The 19,932-nt window shown below is 36.9% G+C and overlaps 1 protein-coding gene across 5 annotated transcripts in view; it reads left to right on the top strand.

Moving 5' to 3' along the window:
- slc2a9l2 (solute carrier family 2 member 9, like 2) overlaps positions 1 to 19,932 on the top strand; it is a 95,974-nt gene that overhangs the window by 1,964 nt on the left and 74,078 nt on the right. For 2 of the 5 annotated variants that reach the window (XM_051414695.1, XM_051414694.1), the window contains exons 2-4: positions 3,302 to 3,387; positions 8,241 to 8,342; positions 17,533 to 17,693. In XM_051414695.1, the coding sequence (XP_051270655.1) occupies positions 3,319 to 3,387; positions 8,241 to 8,342; positions 17,533 to 17,693 (332 nt within the window). In that variant the 5' untranslated portion in view covers positions 3,302 to 3,318. Of the gene's footprint in view, positions 1 to 1,047; positions 1,116 to 3,301; positions 3,388 to 8,240; positions 8,343 to 17,532; positions 17,694 to 19,932 lie in introns of those variants that run through there. The other 3 variants (XM_051414696.1, XM_051414693.1, XM_051414697.1) reach the window with 3 other exon arrangements.

Here is a 19,932-nt window from a genome sequence, read left to right as displayed (position 1 = left end):
GGATGAAAGACATCAAGCAATGAAAAGTTGGTGTACAGTTCACTAAAATGAGTGCTGCGCTGTATCTGATTTGTTGCTGGATTGAGTTCTTTAAAATAAAGTCAGCTATATTGACACAATTTCTATGAATATGGTGTGTATGATACAATTGAATATTAGACTTAACTGCTTGTCTTGTTAGCTTGTCTTGTGCACAAAGGCAACTACAAACTAATACATCAGGCATCGAGAAAGCAAAAGTATATATAAGTCTTCTTCCTTAAAGCAATATGTTCATTTCGTAATTTATGGTCCTATTTAGAATAAAATAACTGATAAAGCAGGGTCTGCTTTAGGGTGTGACTACCTTGTGTTTGAGCAGTCATTTGCAGCAATGGATCAAACTGAGATTAAACTTTGAAACTAGGCAGTGCTGCTCAAACATGAATCAAGATTCAGTTCAGCATTGCATTTAATGTTCTGTTTAGCTATATGAGAAAGTTTGTGACCAGGCAGGCTACCATTTTTTGGTAAAAAACAAGTCACCCACCAGGTTTGCACTGTTGTCCAGAAATGGTGACTGCAGGCTCAATAAAACCACGATCACAATGGCCATAATGTCAAACCGAGGCTTCAAAACGAAAGTCCACAAACCAACCACACCCACCGGTGATGTCACAGGGTCCTTTGTAGAATATTTCTTTATGGTGAACTTAACAGCTTGTGCTATTTAACCCACTAAAGATTCTCCCTTTACAATAATAGACTGTGGACCACCATGCTGAATAAACCAATGCTCTATTTCTATAGTAATACGACCCATGAGCTCTTTAAGGACCAAGTACATTTTTGCACATTAACCTAATTTAATTTGGTTAACTGCTGCTGTAATACCTTCAATAGAGTAACTAGTTATATTTAACATATAGTGATGGCGTAGATAGCTTGGTGCTGGCGATTAAATAATACAATAATAATACAAATGTATAGTTCACTGTACTGTAGCTGGAGACAGGGAGAGTGAGGGAGGTACTCATCAAAGTTAATCATTCCTCAGTGTTATTATCACAGTCATGTCTAAGTAACGTGGGGTCAGTAGTCTTCCTGTTGTCATTGGATACACAGCCTGTAAAGGGGTAAGTACACCCACAGTGATATTTCTCACATAGTTACCATTAACCTCAGTGTCATGGTATTTTACTGTATAGGTTTTTTTTTTCAGCTTTCATCCACAGGAGTTTGTTTACGCAGGCTGTTCCTCTGTAGTCGTACTTAGTTGTGCACACAGGATTTTTGTAACCATATTTGCTACATTGTGGTGTGTTGTATTGAATGGCTTTTGTTACAACCAGCTTGCTTTTTTAAGATTATTTTTAGAGTTAAGGTAATGAAAACGCATTTACTTATATTTACTAATTATAAATGTATTAAATATTGTTTGCATTGTTTGGGCAGAGAAAATTTGTTTTGGAAACACAATATTAAAAAGAAGTAGATATAATAATAATCCCTTGACTAATCACTTCAGTCTCTATATTTGAATAAAACCAACAACTATCTGCTGCACAATGTGTAATAGTATTCATAGTATAAGTAAGCTGCAGGGCTGGGTAGTTTAATATGATTTATTGACTTTATATTGCATTACATAATAGCACCATATCATCTTATCAAGTTAATACGTTTATGTTATCCAAATGAATGATTATCGTTACAGATTTTGATCTCACTGCATTTCATATCATGACGCATGTAATATGTGATTTTGTGTACATTTCCATAACTTAATCTAAAACAATACCAGAAGATACTTAATCCAATCATCACAATGATTTGAACCATAACACTCAGCCCAAATATCTTGACATAGGTTTGAGTTATAGATGGAAAATTATATTTTGTTCACTTCTCAACACATTATACATCAAATTATAGGCTTTTAGTTTTTTACCAGTTGTTATATGAATACGATACTACTATGTAACAGACATCCATCAGCCTCAGGCAGCAGTAATTTCTTAGATTTAGAAGTTCTTGAATCAAAGGGGTTGTTCATCACTTTGAAGATGTTGGCAGTCTTGTGTTTGGACTTTCGGTGGTAGGGGCTACACTCTTGTTTACATGTACTTTACACTTTGAGCTGCTGATTGAGAGAAGTTCAAAACTGATTGAATTGATTGATAATAGAGCCTAAATAGGAAGGACAAATTGTTAAGTAAACTGTTTTGACTGATTTGGTTGTGGCTTTACAGGAATTTAGGCTGCAAGAAAGTCTCTGAAAGCTCTGGATCTACATCCTAAAATAAAAATCATCCAGGTTGAACTGCCATTGGAATAAATTACATTTAATGCTTTAAGAACTTCAGCAACCATCTCAGTAATGGGAGTTACTGACCCAACATCAAAGGAGTGGTTTAATCAAAAGGTTGTAGTAAGGGAAGGTTAGATTACAGGTATTTGATCCATCGTGCATCTTCAGTTGAATCACATTTACTCCACAGCTGTGGATTTGAATCCTGCTCCTCAGGAATCAGAGTCCTGCTGGTTTTAATTCTAGTCATTCAATCAGAGACTCATTTACAGTCTGGAAGCTGACTGAATACTATTAAAAATGATCACCTGTGTGGTGGCATAGGAAAGTGTAAAGTGCTTGAATGTTGTCCTATTTTTGATTTGAAGGTAGAAGCTCTAAACATCTGTTTTAAACATTTTTGACAAATGACAAAACACAGACTTGTAGCTTGAAATACATCCCACAGTCCAATGCCCTGCACCAACTAATTTGGAGACCACCAGATTTCATACAAATTCTAATTTTTTAAAACAAGGATGACAGCTGCAGTCCAGTATTTCTGAGTGTTACTACTCTTATAACCACTAGGTGTCAGCCTCAGGCTTTTAATTTGCTATCTAGTACACTTGAAGGCCATTGTGGAGTCCGGTACTGCAGTTCAAATCGAGACCATTGTTACATTGTGTTGAGTAAATTGAGTAAAAACCCAAAGCTTCAACCTGTAGCCAAGGTGCGGCTGGTAAGAGTTTTATATAAGGCACAGCTTAATGCATTCTAGAAAATGGATTTGTCTTGGTTGCCTTTGTCTTATTGTGTAAATCCTAAACTTGTGACCAAGTTCTGATCTATAATCCTTCTTGTACTGGGTCTGCATTGCATGTCAGCACACTGAAGCACTGTCATTTCCTCTTCAGCAGATGTTTCACTCTATAATAAATTCCACTTCCCCTCTATGTTGTGAAACGTGTCTTGTCTTCCTTTATCATGCTTCAGCTAGATGTCTTATATGATATGACCTTCTCATTTAAGGGTGCTGAAACGTTAACATGGACAAACCCCAGAAGGAAATCCTGGCTGACCACAAGATGAGCGACTCTGGGAAGAACTCTGAAAAGGTTAGTGTCACTGAAAACACTATGGCCAAGTCTATATCTTTATGACTTTATAGCTGCCAAATGATTACATCTGTTGTGATGTATGAAATTTGGTTGGTTTGACTGATTGGCAGTCCTGTCCTGATAGGACTGTGTACGTCACAGCTTTTTGACATGTTATTATTATTTGCCTGTTACGTCACACATTAACTAGTTATGACGATAGGTATGGCCAAGATGTATTTGTGAGGGTACAGTCATATGAACTTGGCCTTTGCAATTTACACATAAGACAACTTTCTGTGCTGCTGCTTTGTGAGGCTTTGAGCTGCTGCTGGAACAGAGGGCTCGCACTGCTTGAATCTGTGCTCCAATCACATAGAAAGAGATTTAAGTGATAGTAAAACCTGTATTGATGATGACATAAAGTGATCACCTTTGACATATATTTCAAAGATGATTGATTAATATTCAGTAATATAAAAATAAAGAGAAATGTTAGGATTCAGTCCTGGTTATCTGTAAACCTTTTATTTTATATGTAGAATTATCTTTCTGTTCACATTGTTACTTAAGATTCATTAATTAAGATTTATTATACCCTGCACACAGAAAATCATAGAAAAGAAACATGTTTTTTTGCTTTGTTGAAATGTGACCTGCACTCTACTCACTTGATCCCATTCCCTCACCACTACTGGCAATGCAAACATTAGAGCTCTAGCTTGGATCTAACCGCCCTGGCACTGTCCATTTTATTGACAGCCTCCTACTGCGCAAACCACTACTCAAAGATAACACTGCCAGTTGGTTTCTAATCTTCCAAAGTACGATCTTAGACTGCAGGTCTGAGCTGTGCCAACTTTCCATACAGCTTCAATCTGTTCAGTTACTGACCCATCTTATTCACCACACAACTGAGCGGACTCAGTAACAACAACAAAGTACTAATGTTGCTGTACACCACTGGCACCCAATAAATCGCTCAATAACTCAATAAAACAGTTTTTAATTTTTTAGTTACATTTTCTTTATGTTTATACAGACAAACATAATTGTTTTTAGGCTCTTAATGGAGGTATTGCCACATTTACATTAAAACCTAAGATAAAAACTCATTTATCAAACTGATGTAAATTCATACACCTATATTTATACTTCCTCAGTAGGAGTGTGATGAATAAAATGCATAGATACACAAACTGCTGTCATGTTGGACATGCGTGTGTGTGAGGTGTGAGAGGGGTATATCTCCTCTCCATCTAAGAGCCTTAGATGAGACAAATGTCATGATGAGTGAGAAATTGTATACATGAATAAAAAATGCAGTTTAATAATTTACTTTTTTCTTTATCTCCAAACAGTTAGTTTATAAATGTATGAATTTATAATTTATAAAATAAATTTAACATGAATTCATTGAACTCTTCCTTTTATATTTTGCTGGAATTTTTATTTTTGTTATTTTCTTCATCCTAGCAGATGTTTCATAATTTATCTATTTTACATTTTCAACTCCTACAGTTTGGTAGTATCTTCATATCTCATTGGCTGACCACTGTGTGCAAAAAGCAGACACCCCAAACCCCCTGGAGCAGTGGTGGACTCTGGACTGGAGGGCCAGGGCCAAAAAAACGAATAAGAGATAAAAAAGTTTGTCCATCGTAGTTATTTAACAAAGGGGCTTCCAAGAGGTCACATTTGGGGCGTTTTTTCCGAGTCCACCAATGCCCTGGACATACTTAGACATGCCCTCATAGAAACATTAAATGTATTATTAGGAAATTGGAAATGTTGTTAGTAAATCCAAAATGCTGAAACTAACAAAAATGAATGCTTAAACATGATCTAAAAAAAAAAAAATCACATGTATATATAAGAGACATTTGTATAAAATATAATTATAATCATCATAATTTTAAGTCATAAATGTCAATAAGCTGCCTTAGTTAGTTATTTACTGCGTGTCTAAAATTTAAGACTATAATTTTAGCTATTATTTCATTTCCTCTTAACTTGATATGCATAAGTTGTTCAAGCAGTAATAAGTCTTTTATAGTTGGCACAGCAACCTGACCACCAGCATCAATATATTCTTATCAGAGATGAGTCATATCCATTTGGTACCTCTTGCTTCAATAAATATTTAAAACAAAGAAAAGATTTCCTCCTTTCCCTGTAGTTTTCAAGTCAACAAAGTTACTTTTCTTGTCCTAAAGCTCTTGATCCCCCTAGAGTCACATGGTAGAAGAAAACATATCCTGTGAAACTTTGTGGAACTTCTGAACTATGTGCATCGATTGCTCTTTGAAAACTGGACACATGGATGAACACATTGGTTGAGCGGCCCATGTGCATGGATTAATAACCTTATATAAAAGTTTAATATGTATTTTAATATCACTTTATCTTGTTAATAAAAATGTGTGTTGATTTTTAATCCAAGCTAAACAAAGGAGAAAACTGCACAAGTGAACTCTGTGTGTGCATATAACTGAAGAAAACCATACCATATACCAAATAGGAAATATACACATTTTTGTGTATGGCTGGGTTGAGGGCTATTTTTAACCACTATTAGATGATACTGTGAGGATAATATACAGGCCAAGAAGAGTATTGTGCAAATAATTTGTGAATGAATAATTCAAATTAATTGTATTGTGTCTAATTTAAATTCAGCTCTGACTGGCTGATTGGCATTAGATACAGCCTCGGGAACCAAAATTACCGCTCTGACCAGATTGTAGCTCCAGGGGAAAAGTCAGAGGATCACCAAACTGATTATAATTCATCCTGCGAGGGACAAGAATGTCTGTACCAAATGCTGTGGCAATCCGTCCAATAGTTGTTAATACATTGCACTAAAAGCCAAAAATGTCAACTAACTTCCTGCTACAAAAATCAGGAGGATTCATCCTGTGGAGATCATAAATGTCTGTACAAAATGTTATGACAATACAATAGTTATAGTTGTTAGATATTTTTGTGTGAACCAAAGTGGTGGACCGACAGACAATTGTCATTCCTTGAGCTATGCTGCTAGAATAGCTAAAAATCTATAAAATATACTTAGATTAACCAGTGAATTTACCATAATTTCAAAGTCTGGATTAAAATCATCTTAATTTGAGTAAGTATTCACAAGTGGGGAGGGTTAAGTACGTCAGTTCACACCTGGCATTAGAATGCGCCTTAATGTCTCCACATGCATCCCGAGTGATGACAAGTCAGATCAATCAGTCAATCAGATCTCACTCCCCCACTCTGTATGCAAATACATGTACATCAATCTCATTTGCAAAGACAAAATGCATTGTTGTTTTAAACTGGCAGCCCAACAGTAGCAGTCAACACACTGGGACACCACCACAGTGTTGTTTTACACAGAAATAATTAAGAATTAGAATACGTACACAACACGGTTACAAGAAGGCCCAAATAATTAAGAATTTGTCATAGGCAGCAATTCACAAAGTTCACAACGTTTATCGTGTTTCCCTTTGAAACTATTTGTTCACAAACATTTGCTGCTTGTCTCGGCAGGTAAGAGACCCAGTGAACCGAATAGACAGTGTGTTTCTTGTGTACTTGCAGGACATCAGTTGAATAGGCGGTCCTTCAAAGTGGCCCAGGACAGTTAAGCGTTTACACTACAAAAGATATGTGGTCAAATGTGTCTCAGACCACCTCGACAAGTGGCTTGAGTGATCTGAATACAATGCATCTTGGTGGCCACTTGTGACCAGATCACCTGAGACCAGGTGTAAACAGAGTCTTAATCGTGTTCCAGATGCTTTACATTGTACACATTTGGTATTAAAAATCTTTACTAATTTGTGTTGGCCAAAACATGGGCAACAGTTTGGTCAGTAGCAAGATACAACAGCACTGACCACATTGCAATGGAATTTGTATATTAGTCCCCAGAAGATGATCCTGAGTGTTTCTGGTCACCTTTTGACCTTGTGTTCAGCCTGTATATGAAAATCGAATGGAAAGATTGACAAGAAAAAAACACATTTATGTTCCCCAGAGTATGAACCCATTCTGTTAATGCTCTCCACCATCTTCTGGCCTAAATGTCAACTTTGCACACAGTATATCTCATAATCTAATTGGCACAGTGACATGGAATTTCAGCACGTTCATTCTCCCAAAGGGATATGAATGGCTTGAATTTCATGACACTGTGGCCTTTTCTCTTGTGCCGCTTATAGGGCAAACTTTATGATGTTAGCCCCTTGAGTGGTGTGGCTTTTTTTGTTCTGTCTGGCTCTTTTGTATTATGGGATTAAATCAACTGCTTGTGGGTCTTCACACTTTTAGTCTTGTCATGATTTATTTCTGCCCTTGCTTTGTCTTTGCAATGGCATTTATTCTTTGTAAATTATTAGTTATGTGTCTCCGTAGTAGCATAACATTTCTGAAAGCTACAGTATATTATAGTTCAGTTCTTAGTCTTCTAAAAAACAGCTGCCTTCATCATTTTGCACCAGTGGTCTTTCTTTGCTCCATGTCCTCAATGTCAAGCACAGCATGCTCACATCACCATGAACTTGTCCCTGTGTCATTGTTATTGAAGCACTGACACAATCAAGTGTAAAGTGATGTGAATATCCAGTTTCCTGGCCTAGATACCTGGGCCTATATGAAACAACCTCGGCTGAATCCCCTTGGTTTCGGTCCTACCTTGAAATTGCAATGTTCAGTTTAAATTTTCAATTCAGTTTTATTTGTATAGCGCCAATTCATAACAGAAGTTATCTCAGGACACTTTACATATAGATGTGAAGGCCTCTTACAAGGCCTCTAACATGTGTGTATTTGTATGACCAGTATAAACCTGTGTGTCATGTTATATGTGTCCTTAGCAGCCAGTCACAGCCTGTCTGTTGAGTGCAGCCTTCTTTGGTGCCCTGGGATCATCTTTCATTTACGGCTACAACCTCTCTGTGGTCAACGCCCCTGCTTTGGTGAGTCACACTGTCAAATCGTCTTATAGGACTGCTTGAGGATAACCACCATTGATTACTTTCCATTTGTTAGCTCTACTAGAAATAAATATAGCGTCTTTAAGAATGTGCCTCAGAAGCAGGTTTTTAATAATTTTTGGTTTAATGTTGAGAAGTGGTGTGAGTTTATTAAAGTGTGCTTACACACTGGTGAACACTGGTGAACACAGAGCGGGCGTATCTGAGCTGGAGAGCTGACCAAGAGCAATGTCAGGGAAGCACTTTTATACAGTTAAACAGCAGACAGTATGTAAATAGTGATCAAAGTGTAAAGGGAGGATCAAGGGGGTAGGAAAGGGCTCCCAGAATTAAACAAGTCTGAAGTTATTCAAATGTGTATTCTTCATCAATCTACACATAAAAAAATATCATAATCAATATCAATTTTGAAAAAAACAAAATATTCCTGTTTGTGGTGGAACTGGTTGCATTACATTGGAGTACACGATTTAAGTGGTGGTTCTAGTGATACATGCTTTTCAAAGAGACTTGAGACAGATGATCAGGACACTAATAACAGCCAGGATAAAAAAACAAGCAAGACAAATCAAAAAATTAAATAACCTATTTCCCCTAATAAACCAGTGATGACAGGGTTATGTAATGTCTTGGCAATATTATTCAAATGGTTAATTATTTCTTGTATGGTGGTATCGTAGTCTGTATAAACGTATAACATTTAGTTCCGGTGCCAAGTTCCTAGTACTGAATTACTCTGTATCGTCATTGTCTACCTGTAATAATTGTTGTGTCTCATCAAGTTTGTTAAGTTTAGTCATGTTAAGTGTTTTCATGTTAGTCCTTCATGTTTTATTTTGTACTCACCTTTTCCCTCACTATTCAAATCCTGACTTCCTCCCTTTGTGTGATTTTCCCGCCTTTGTAATTGTCTGCCCCGCCCCTGATTGCTTTCACCTGTCATCACTTACACATGGTATAAATAGTCCTTGTCTTCCTTTGACTTTGTCAGTTTGTCTTGTTCAGTAGGTCAGTGAGTATTGTTAAGTGTTGTTCTTCAGATTCCAGGTTATTTCATGTGCCAATTTAAGTTTTACTTTTGTTAGCATTTTGATATCTTCCTTGAGAGCGCCTTTTGTTGATAAATAAACATAATTTTTTCCTGCAACTTCGTACTACGTCTGTGCCAGAGTCGTGCATTTGGGTCCACCAATATTGTGTCAGAGGTTGTGACAATAATCTCAGTTCAGTTCGTGCTTGCAGAAGGCTTTAGACCCGTACTGACTTCATGGCTATTGGCAGCAGCACACAATTCAGCTAGCTAGCTATTTTTGCTAGTTGAACTGTTACAACCTTAAGAAGAGCGAGTCAGATTGTATGGCTAGGACGAGCAAACTCTACAACCAGGTCAAATTCCTAGTTTTAAAAAATGCAAGTATTACCAAACATATATAGTGTCAACTTCTTCAGCTTCACAGACAAGACACAGCAATAATAACTAGGTTTTCAAAAAGACCCCCTACCTCTAAAAGTCTCTGTAGAAGTGCCTTGCTATCCGGGTCACGGCATCAAATTGTTGAAGAAGATCATCTATCAAATCCAGTTCAGAGCCTTGCTGTTGTGGTGTGAGTCTATTTAAGCTTATTATTTGCCATTTAATTACTGGAAACTATGTTTTAGGCAACACAAATGCCTACCACAATTTATGATGAACAACATGTATGGAGGGAGCTTTTAAGAAGAAGATATACTTTATTGATGCCCTAGGGGAAATTGTTCTTTTCACTCTTTTTATACACACACAGGCTGAAATGGAAAGGGGGGAGAGATGGTGGAGTGATGGGGCTGCAACGTTAACAGCGCCCCATGAGCAGGTTTTGGGGTTAGGTGCCTTGCTCAAGGGTGCCTCGGCAGTGCACAGGAGGTGAAACTGGCACCTCTCCAGCTACCAGTCCACACTCCATATTTTGTGGTTTGTGGGACTAGCAACCCTCCGGTTCCCAAGCCAAGTCCCTACACACTGAGCTACTGCCGCCCATGCTAGGTTAACTGTTTCATAGGTTTTGCATGCACGTTCAACCGAAACCAGACAGCCTATTGTGAAACCAAAAACATATGCTTCAGTTCTATAAAACATACAAAACATAACCAGAGGGTCTTGTCAGTTTAGATTAAATGGCCCAGCCATCAGTCAGAAATAGCTAGTTCATATTATATAATTGGATATAGCTCAGTAATTATAACACTTTGTTGTTCAATATGACTTTCATCCCACATGAAGGGAACCTTTGAGCTCAACAGTTGCGTCATAATCACTTCAAAAACGTTATTTTTTTAAACAAACAGTGTTGATTATGGGGTTTTCTTTGATCCTATCTTTAGTCTCAGGATGGAGGGGAGAGAAATGTAGAAAGTGAATACGTGTTTATTGGGTGGACATTGTTAGTACAGGGCCTCCTGTCAGATAAAGAAAACAAGCTGGGAGACAGTTATGTGTATTTATCACTGTTTGGACTAGACCAGACATTTTCATGGTCTACAAATCCTTTTTGAATGCATGGTGAAACTGAAATTGCAATATTCAATAGCTTTATACCGGTCCAGTTGAGCGGTACCACTTTTAGATGAGAAACAGCATTTTCTGAGGTCATATTTTTCAATCTGGCTTTCTCTTTGTTTAGAGGTAATTAGATGCCCCACAGGTCATTCAATTAGTATTCAAAATTTATAACCCCAGCTCTGCCAATACAAATACATGGAATATTGCAGAAAATGGTTTTCAGTTTTTCCTGAAAGAAGTTTTAGGTAGAGCCTCATTTCTCTCACTGCTTCTGTCTGAGGCTCTGACAAGTGGGGGTGGAACATTTGGCAGCTAATGAAGCAGATATTTCCCTCAGGAGCTGGTAGAGACCAAAAACAAAGCTAAAAGAGAGTGAATGTTGGACTTACATTTGATAGGTGGACACAAATACAACTCTAAATGAAAGCTAATGTTGCTCCGTAACTACTGGATGTGTAAATATACAGCTGTTTTCTAAAAAGTTCACCATATCAACTTAAAGGTCCAGTATATAACATTTTGGAGGATCTATTGGCAGAAATGGAATGTTATATTCATAGGTTTTCATTTAAATATGTTCACCTGAAAATACATTGTGTTTTTAGTGTGTGTTGGAATGAGACGTTTTTTTTTTCATCTCAGACACTGTGGGTTGTCTTCCCTCCTGTTTGGAAAGCTAGATGATAGTGGTGTTCACAGCGTTCTTCTGCTGCCCCCAAGTGGACAAAAAAATGTGTTATTGAAGATTTAAGTATTTCTCTATAACAATATATATTTATTCTGCTAATCTGCATTTTCAGGACTCAAGACTGTGTGTGTGTGTGAATTGAACAACACCTCAGCCCCACGTATAGATTCAACCCTGTCTATTTCAAATCAATGAGAAGAGTACAGCCAAAAACAAAAAACACAGAAATCTCTCATGTGAAACAACCAAAACTCTTCTAACTTTGGCTTAAAATGTTGTCCTCATATGGGACCCCATTTGCCTCTAACAGTCTCACAGTGAAGTAAAAACATAAGAATATCAAGTAATTCAGTACAGTGTTGGCACTGGAACTGTACGTTTATACAGACTACGATGCCACCATACAAGAAATAATTAACCATTTGAATAATATTGCCAAGACATTACATAACCCTGTCATCACTGGTTTGTTGGACTGGTTTAAGGAAAAAGTTAGGGGCATTGGGTTATTTAATTTTGCTTCTTTTTTTAATTGTTTTTTAATCCTGGCTGGTATTAGGGCGGTCACCACATTTTCGAAAGCTAATTTGACTTGATGAAAATGAGTGAAGGAAGGTCACAGTGTCAAACAGAGATTGGGTCTCTAAAGCCTTTAATACTTTAAATGGCAGTCAAGAAGTTAATCGGGAAAAGATACGCTACACTGGGATTCTTCTTGAATGTGAATGGGTTTTACAGTGTATTGATTCATTATACCACACTGTTTATTGTGTGTTTCCACAGTAACACATACTGCCTAGAAAACTGTCTTTGAAAAAAACCCTTTACCACTATTTTAATTTAACTGTGAGAGAAGAATGCAGTGGGGATCTTCTTTTAATTAGGTCTTGTGTGTATGAGTTGAGCAAACCAGACATCACAATGCCAGCCATGATTGTTGAGGTGAATTGAGTGAGTGATGAAAGGAAAAGAGAGGAAACCTGGGTGCTCCGACCTGTGAGTCTCATTGATATTTTGTAGCTCACAGAAAGTAGGCTGTTGGTACAAGTCTGCCATTGGCTCACTATTTCCAGCCTGTTATCATTCCCAGGTCGTCGAATACCGACGTCAGAGTGAGGAGGTCGTGGACGATGGATAGGACAAACAAACCTAGGACTTTCACCCAGGAGACTGCTGTCTCTGTCCCATGTGAAACAAAAAGTCATTGTTGACTAACTTATGTAATCCAAGTAGGTTTGCAACCTGCAATTTGAAACTTGAAAATGGCAAATTACCCTAACCCTAAATTGGATTAGCAATTTTTACCTTTCATGTTGGGGGAAATTTTAATTTCCTGACACAATTTTGCAAGAATGCATCCTTATGAAATACCAATCCCATCCACAGACGATTGAGGTTGGTTTATACAAGCCAGAAAATTTCCCCCTAAAACCAGAATGTTAATGTATGCAGACCTTTCTCTAGGGATGGCAGAGCACTGTGGAGATAGGTCTGGAACTGAGACTAATTGCATGATCTCCAGGGATCGGGATCAGTTCAGGTTTTCTCTTTTGCTGTGATATACATTATTTACAGTGCAGGAGAGTAGAGAGCAGTACATTGTAATGCCTATTATCTACCATATGGCCTTAACCCATTACCAGCCGTAGGTGAATAACAGAAAAATACAGCTTCACAAAAGATTACCTCTATTAGAATTCAGCCCATGGTCATAAACACAAATAACCAATGCATCACTAGCACTTGGTAAGACTTTTTCCTTTGGCCTTAACTTTCTGGCCTTTAATTATTTCTGAAAAGGGGCAATAACGGGCTTGTTTCTGTAAATTACACCTATTTCTGCTCTGCAGCACCTGGTGTAGCAGCCCCCAAGTGGTTTAGTGGATTATTATGTGTAAACACTGTTCAGACCTCTCAGACTAAATTTCCTACTTATGGGCAGTTAAAGCTTCATGAAGCTGTAAGTGTGCAAACTGCCTAATGCCTTGATAATCAACCTGCATTTTCTGTTCATCGTTTCACAGACGGCTTGGACTGAAACAGGCTACTTGTGCCTAAATGGCTGACTCTCACACTGCACCATCAACCAGCTAGCTTCACTTCTCAGTCACTCTTTTCTTAGCCTAATCCCTCAAAACGTGGGCCTCATTTCCCCAAAATAATCTTCAAACTAAAATCATATTAAAATCCATCTTACAAACCTTCTCAGGCTTATGAGGTGTTTCCCAAAAGCATCGTTGCTGAAAACATGTTAACGAGTTTCCTCCTTCCCACTCCTAAGAGGCATATTAGGAAACTCCAGAAGCTGCAGGAGAAAGGTGTTTATTCTTTTATTTAATCATACTTTTATTGTTAACACAGATGTTCTTTGTTCAGCGACACTTGATGTTAAATGACTGATTTTTACAATTATCAACACACAGTAAAATGTACAATTTTAGAAATTAGAAAATAAAATAGAATTAAACTAACACACTTAAATTAATTAAAAAAAGAATCTACCAGTTTCAGCCATAAATAATGATGTAATGACATTAACAATATTTGCCATATTCCTGAAGGGCAATATGAGGTTTAGTATGTGCTTAAAGTCTGCCATGACCAGCAGATAAATCAATCTGCTGGCCACGGCAGAAGTGTAGTAACAAAAGTCATGTGTAAAAAGAGCCAATTCAGCCTGAGTTGTAACTGATGACTTGTCTGTATTTCCAGCTCTTGGAGCAAATACTTCATACTCAGCCATTAATATATATGTCTGCATTTACAGATTCTTTTACACATTAAGAAATCTGATTATGCACACACGGATTGAGATACAGTTACACAATTCTCCATTTGCATTTGTAAATAGTTTTGAAACAATAATAGCTCCATAAAATATCATCACAAAACATAATTTTCACCCAATTCACCAACTCTTCAGTTTTACCAATTTGGTCATGTGCCATCAATGCATGGGAATAATTGAATTGTTTAAGACTGAAGATTTGATGATAGAATACACTACTATAAAGCTTTAAAAAGCTAAAGTATTTCTTTAACATACACTCTCAGTTCAGCTGGTAAAAATGTTCATTATCCACTGCAACCTTTAAATGATCAAAGACAGGGCTTGTTTTTACTCATTTAACTTTTGTTTGCACAAAATCCCCATCTGCAGCTAACATCCACTAATCTACAGCCAAATCATTTCTCATTAATTGAATTGCTCCTATAACAGGCCCAGCTTATGCAGTTAATTTTTCAGTTCATGTGTATGTTGAGCAGCTAACTGTTATTTATTCTCCTTCATAGCTCCTGCTCATCAGGAACACAAGCTGGTCATTAAGCTGGCGCTGGCTCCTCTCCATCACTTTGGGGATCCACCGCTGCTCCTGCTGTGTTTACAAAATTCCTACAAAATAAATAAACAAGCATCTTTTATTGTATGTTTGCCAGCTACACCAGAATGTAGAGATCATTAAGAAACCTACTGTCTGCTTTCAACCCCTCTGCAAGAATATTAAAATTAAGGTTAAATTATCCATGCTTCATTTGCAAAACAGTTAATAAACCTCTATAAAAACAATCCCACAATAGTTTCTTCACATAGGATATAATACACAGCAGGTCTGCTTCCTACAGTGAGTCAATCTTAAAATCTTGCGGAGCTCTAGTTGGTAAAGGAATATTAAAAGGAGTGTTAAAAATGCATGGCCATCAAATTATAATAAACTTGTAGCTCTGAAATATTGAGACAATAAATATAGGATCAGTTGGCAAACTTTTTTTTTTTTTTTTTTTTTTTTTTTTTTTTTTAAAAAAAAAAAAAAAATTATTTTTTTTTTTTTTTTTTTTTCTTTTTGGTGGGGGGGGGAAGGTTATGGGAATGTTGGTTTCACATTCTTTTTCTTTTTTTTTTTTTTTTTTTTTTTTAAAAATTGGGTGGGGAAAATTTTTTTTTTTTTTGGGGGGGGGGGGGGGGGGAACTGGATTTACCCAGCCAGACAACTTTGCTGGGTTTCTAATTAGCTTTTTCACATGTGCCCGAAGAAGAGTTCATACAGGAAAAGCTGTGACAACAGTGGAGAGGGATCAAAAGGAAGATTATTACAAGTAATGATACATCCTTATATTCAAAATAATTGACTTATAAGTGCAACTAAAACTGAAAGAGACTATAGGTCTATTTAAGTCCGTTAACACAGCTAAAACATTTGTTATAAGACAAATTACATAGTCGTCTGCCTCTCTTTTTACTGTTGGTTCAAAATTATGGAAGATTTAAAAAGCCTAGATTAAAACAAACCAAACAAAGAAATGCAGTGAAATACAATACACATTGTTGGATGTGTTTTCTTATGCTTGATGAGAAACAACACTGAAATGCAATACACCTTTTCACTTTGTTTTCTGTGTTGTAGGTTTGATTTGAATGTGGCATGAAACATTTATATCACAATTCTTTCAGTTATTAAGAACAAAATGTCTGTCTTCTCCTTTTCATTTTTTTCATTTAATGATGACACAGTGAATGTGAATAAAAGGAAATACAAATATTGTATTTCATGGGGTTTGATTTATTTTCATTTTAAATCTTCCTTATAAAATAAGGTCTGTGTTAGGGAAAGAAGGAATATGATAACTGACCTGCAGCATATCTGCACTGTTTGAACAGGTTTCTACAGGTTTTGCATAACTTAATTCATCTGATTAACCCGGTTTCTTGTCCATGAAAACATATTCATTAAATATTTTATAAAATTAATTATATTCATATAACATATATTAGTATATTAAATAATTATATTATAGTATAGGAATAAATATTAGTTGATATTTGTGTTTGCTTAAATCCAGGGAATTGGAGGGAAATTTGAGTGAACTTATTACTGACATAGGGTGTATACTTGCAGAGAGGGAAGTCAGATCCTTGGTAATTATTAATCTGTTCCATGTGAGTTGGCTGCATGAATTGCTATGAAAATAGGGAGAAGCATAATGAAATCCCTGTAGAAACCAGTGTAGCGTGTGACCCCCCCCTTTTTTATGTTTCCAGAACTCTTAAGTCACATTAATGTCATAAAGTTAACTTTTCAGTCTAATGCCAAAAAAACTAGGCATTCACAGCTGTTCTGCCTGACCCTTGCAAGGACAGCTTTACCACTCTGAGCCAATAGTGGACACAGAAAAAGGCTGTTACCAGTGACACCACAGAAGCACAAACAGGAAATGCTTTATACTATGCATCAATTTTTTAATCTCTTGGTTTGCGAGTTTACTGCTTTCTTTGGCACTACAATTATTCATGCGATTTTCATTTAAGAAACCATAAGCTGCCAGCAAAGACAGCACAACATGGGTCGCAAAATGAAAAATCAAGGAAAAAAACACACAAGGCCATTTCTTCACATTCATCAATGTTAAGGACACTTCAGTCAAAGCTTGAGTACTTTGTGACAATAATTTCAAAAGCTCTATTCATTACTAACTGTACCATTACTTCAACCAATTCACTTTGTTAATGAAAATTGTGAATGTATGCAATTAAGGAAATACAGTCATCACAGGATTTGACAATGATTTATATTAATGTTAAACACCGAAAAATAATCTTCTGCTAAAAAAACTATTTTCACAGGCAGAGGGACATAGACAGATAGAAGTCAATCATCCTCCATTTCTGAAAAAGCAAATTAGCTCAGACAATTTAGTATTCCTTTTCTATCAGTAATATTTTATATTTATAACTAGGCAACTCTTTTAGATTAGTTTGGATCATGTAAATGTACTGCACAATGGCAGGTTCCAGTCTCGTGTTTTGAGTTGTCATAGTGGAACTACATTTTTGTGTATGAGGTATGTAGATTGTGCGTTTTGCCTTGGAGCCATGGAATCCTCCACATTTCAAATGTTGAATGATGAATTTGAAATGGTGTCTTTCTCCCATGTCTCTCTTACTGCAGTACATTAAAGCTTTCTACAATAAGACATGGATTGAGAGATATGGGGAGCCTATTGCAGCAGAGACAGCCACCCTCCTCTGGTCCATCACAGTGTCCATATTTGCTATTGGAGGCCTTCTTGGAGCACTGTCTGTCTCTTCAATCATCAGAGTACTGGGAAGGTGAGTTGACTCACTTGCACTTCAATCAAGTCTTGTTCATATAACACAGAAGTGTTCCTCATGCAATTATCTCATTGTACATGCCGTTAACAGTATTTACCAATTTACCAATCATTTATAATGTTTGTCAGTCACCAACGTTAGCCTGATTTTCACATTGATTGCACATTAGGTTGCTGCCAAAAACTGACCAAAAAATATGTCAACAATTATTAATTAATATTCATTATTTGTAGCTGTCATCTCTTGATTTGACAGCAAAAACACTGTTAGATTTTGAAATAATCAGAAAGAAAATAATCATTATAATAGTTTGTTCATCTTGAGATATATAACTGTAGTAATCCTTTGCTTTTTTGTACTCACTCTAAAATAAGAGTCAGCCAACAGAGGTCAGGGCCAAACTGGCACTCATGGTCTGGCAAAACTAGTCTTGTGTAGACCTATCAAATTAGATGTGCTTTACTACCAGGTGTGAAAGAAATCTTCCAGGAGAAACACTTCACGGTTCCTCTTTTCATGTTCTTGGCTTGGTGCAAACACTCACAAAGATTAACCTTCATTCCAATATGACATACTGTACCTTCATTTTTCATGGTGTGGCTGAAACTACAATGCTCCCTCAGCCTTTCAAGCATGTAGGAGAAACTACTGTTGCTGTGAAATTTGCAAAAAATGCAAAAGACCCTATCCAGAGCCAGTGGTTGGTTTGTGCGTTCTTGGCTATTCACGTACCTATGAATATTACATTCATTTTCTGCCAATAGAGTCTCCTAAATGTAAAATGACCTTTTATGGATCAAAGATTTCAGTAATTTCACTAGACAAAGTGATATGGGGGTCATACGTAGTTTCAACAAGCATACATTTCTGGGGTTGTTGGAGGAAAAAGAATGTGCTTCAGGCAGAGACGCAGTGGTTTTACAACTTTTTCTCTACTGTGAGATCCAATCTTGCTGCCAGTGTGATTTTCTCTGGTTTTGGCGTACCTTGGGGCAGTGCTGCAGAGCTTTGCGTCCTTCTACCCCCCATGGACACTCTGACAAAATCACCTCAGTGCTCTAAAATAATATATGTTCAAAAGAATCTATTATCCACTAATGATGAGGTTGTCGCTCTCTGAGCAGGGAAAGACTTATGAAGCTTTCATTCGGAGTCATTTTAGAAAATGAAGATGTCCTTAAGATTTGCCTTGGATTTCTCGGGTGGCGATCCTTACTGTGTTGATTAGGCTGAAATGTATTATTCATTCTTCCTCTATTCTCTGCTAGACATCTGTGGGCCAGCTGGTAGTTTTGCACAATTTCTTGTAATTCATATGTCAGAAAGAAGAGCTGAATACATACTAGCAGATGAAGACACATGGAGTAATCTAAAAGGAAAGTATTGCAAAGAGTGCAACTGATTCCTTGAAAGTTTGCCTGTGAATCAGAAAAAAAGAAAACTAACTGAAACAATATTGTGTACTTACAAAACTAAACTTAAAATATACAGTAAAAGCTTTAGTTTTGGTGAATTTGGTCAAGCATGAGGAAGCATTGGTGCATATGTTTACTGAGATTGGGATGTCTAAATGACTGTGTGTAAACTGCCTTCGCAAAGTGTTGTGTTTGTATGGTTATATCTGTTCAGAACAAATCTTGCCCCTGAACCTGATTTTGACAAACATTAAAAGGTGCTGCCTTAGACAGTGTGGAGTGAAGATGCCATCAATTCAGACTGGACCCAGAATGCTCTTGAGACATTCTCAAGTGTGTAGTGAGTACTGTAGTGTGAGAAGAGAAGACTGGTCATCAGACTGCTGCTAACTGCCTCACTCCACCAGCAACCAAAAGGAAAACCCATTTTACCTGGACCTCTAAGATTAGACAAGAAAACTCTGTTCCCCACACAAGAATCCTGCAAGAAGTCCTCACCAATAGACCAATCATCTTACCAAACATTGGAGCTTGGTTTACCCAGACCTGGTGTTCCCTTCAGATTCTCAGTGGTCCCTACAATGGTGCAGAGCAGGGAGTGGAACTGTTATGTAATGCTTGACAGGAAATATCTTAGATTGCATGCAAATATCTGTTTCATCTGCAGTCTCTAACCAGAGTGATGTAATGAGCAACATGTGATAGTTTTGTTTGGATTCAATTTTATGGTGGTGTTCTGAGAAAGAAATTATTTTTAAAATCCCAGCTTATTTGTGAATCATTACCAGGATCATGTTTATGTCGCAAAATAAAAGTTATGG

The sequence above is a fragment of the Dicentrarchus labrax genome, unplaced genomic scaffold, assembly GCF_905237075.1.
Source record: "Dicentrarchus labrax unplaced genomic scaffold, dlabrax2021, whole genome shotgun sequence".
Classification (NCBI taxonomy): domain Eukaryota; kingdom Metazoa; phylum Chordata; class Actinopteri; family Moronidae; genus Dicentrarchus; species Dicentrarchus labrax.
Note: the sequence above shows the minus strand (reverse complement) of the source record. Positions and strands in the feature narration are given on the sequence as shown.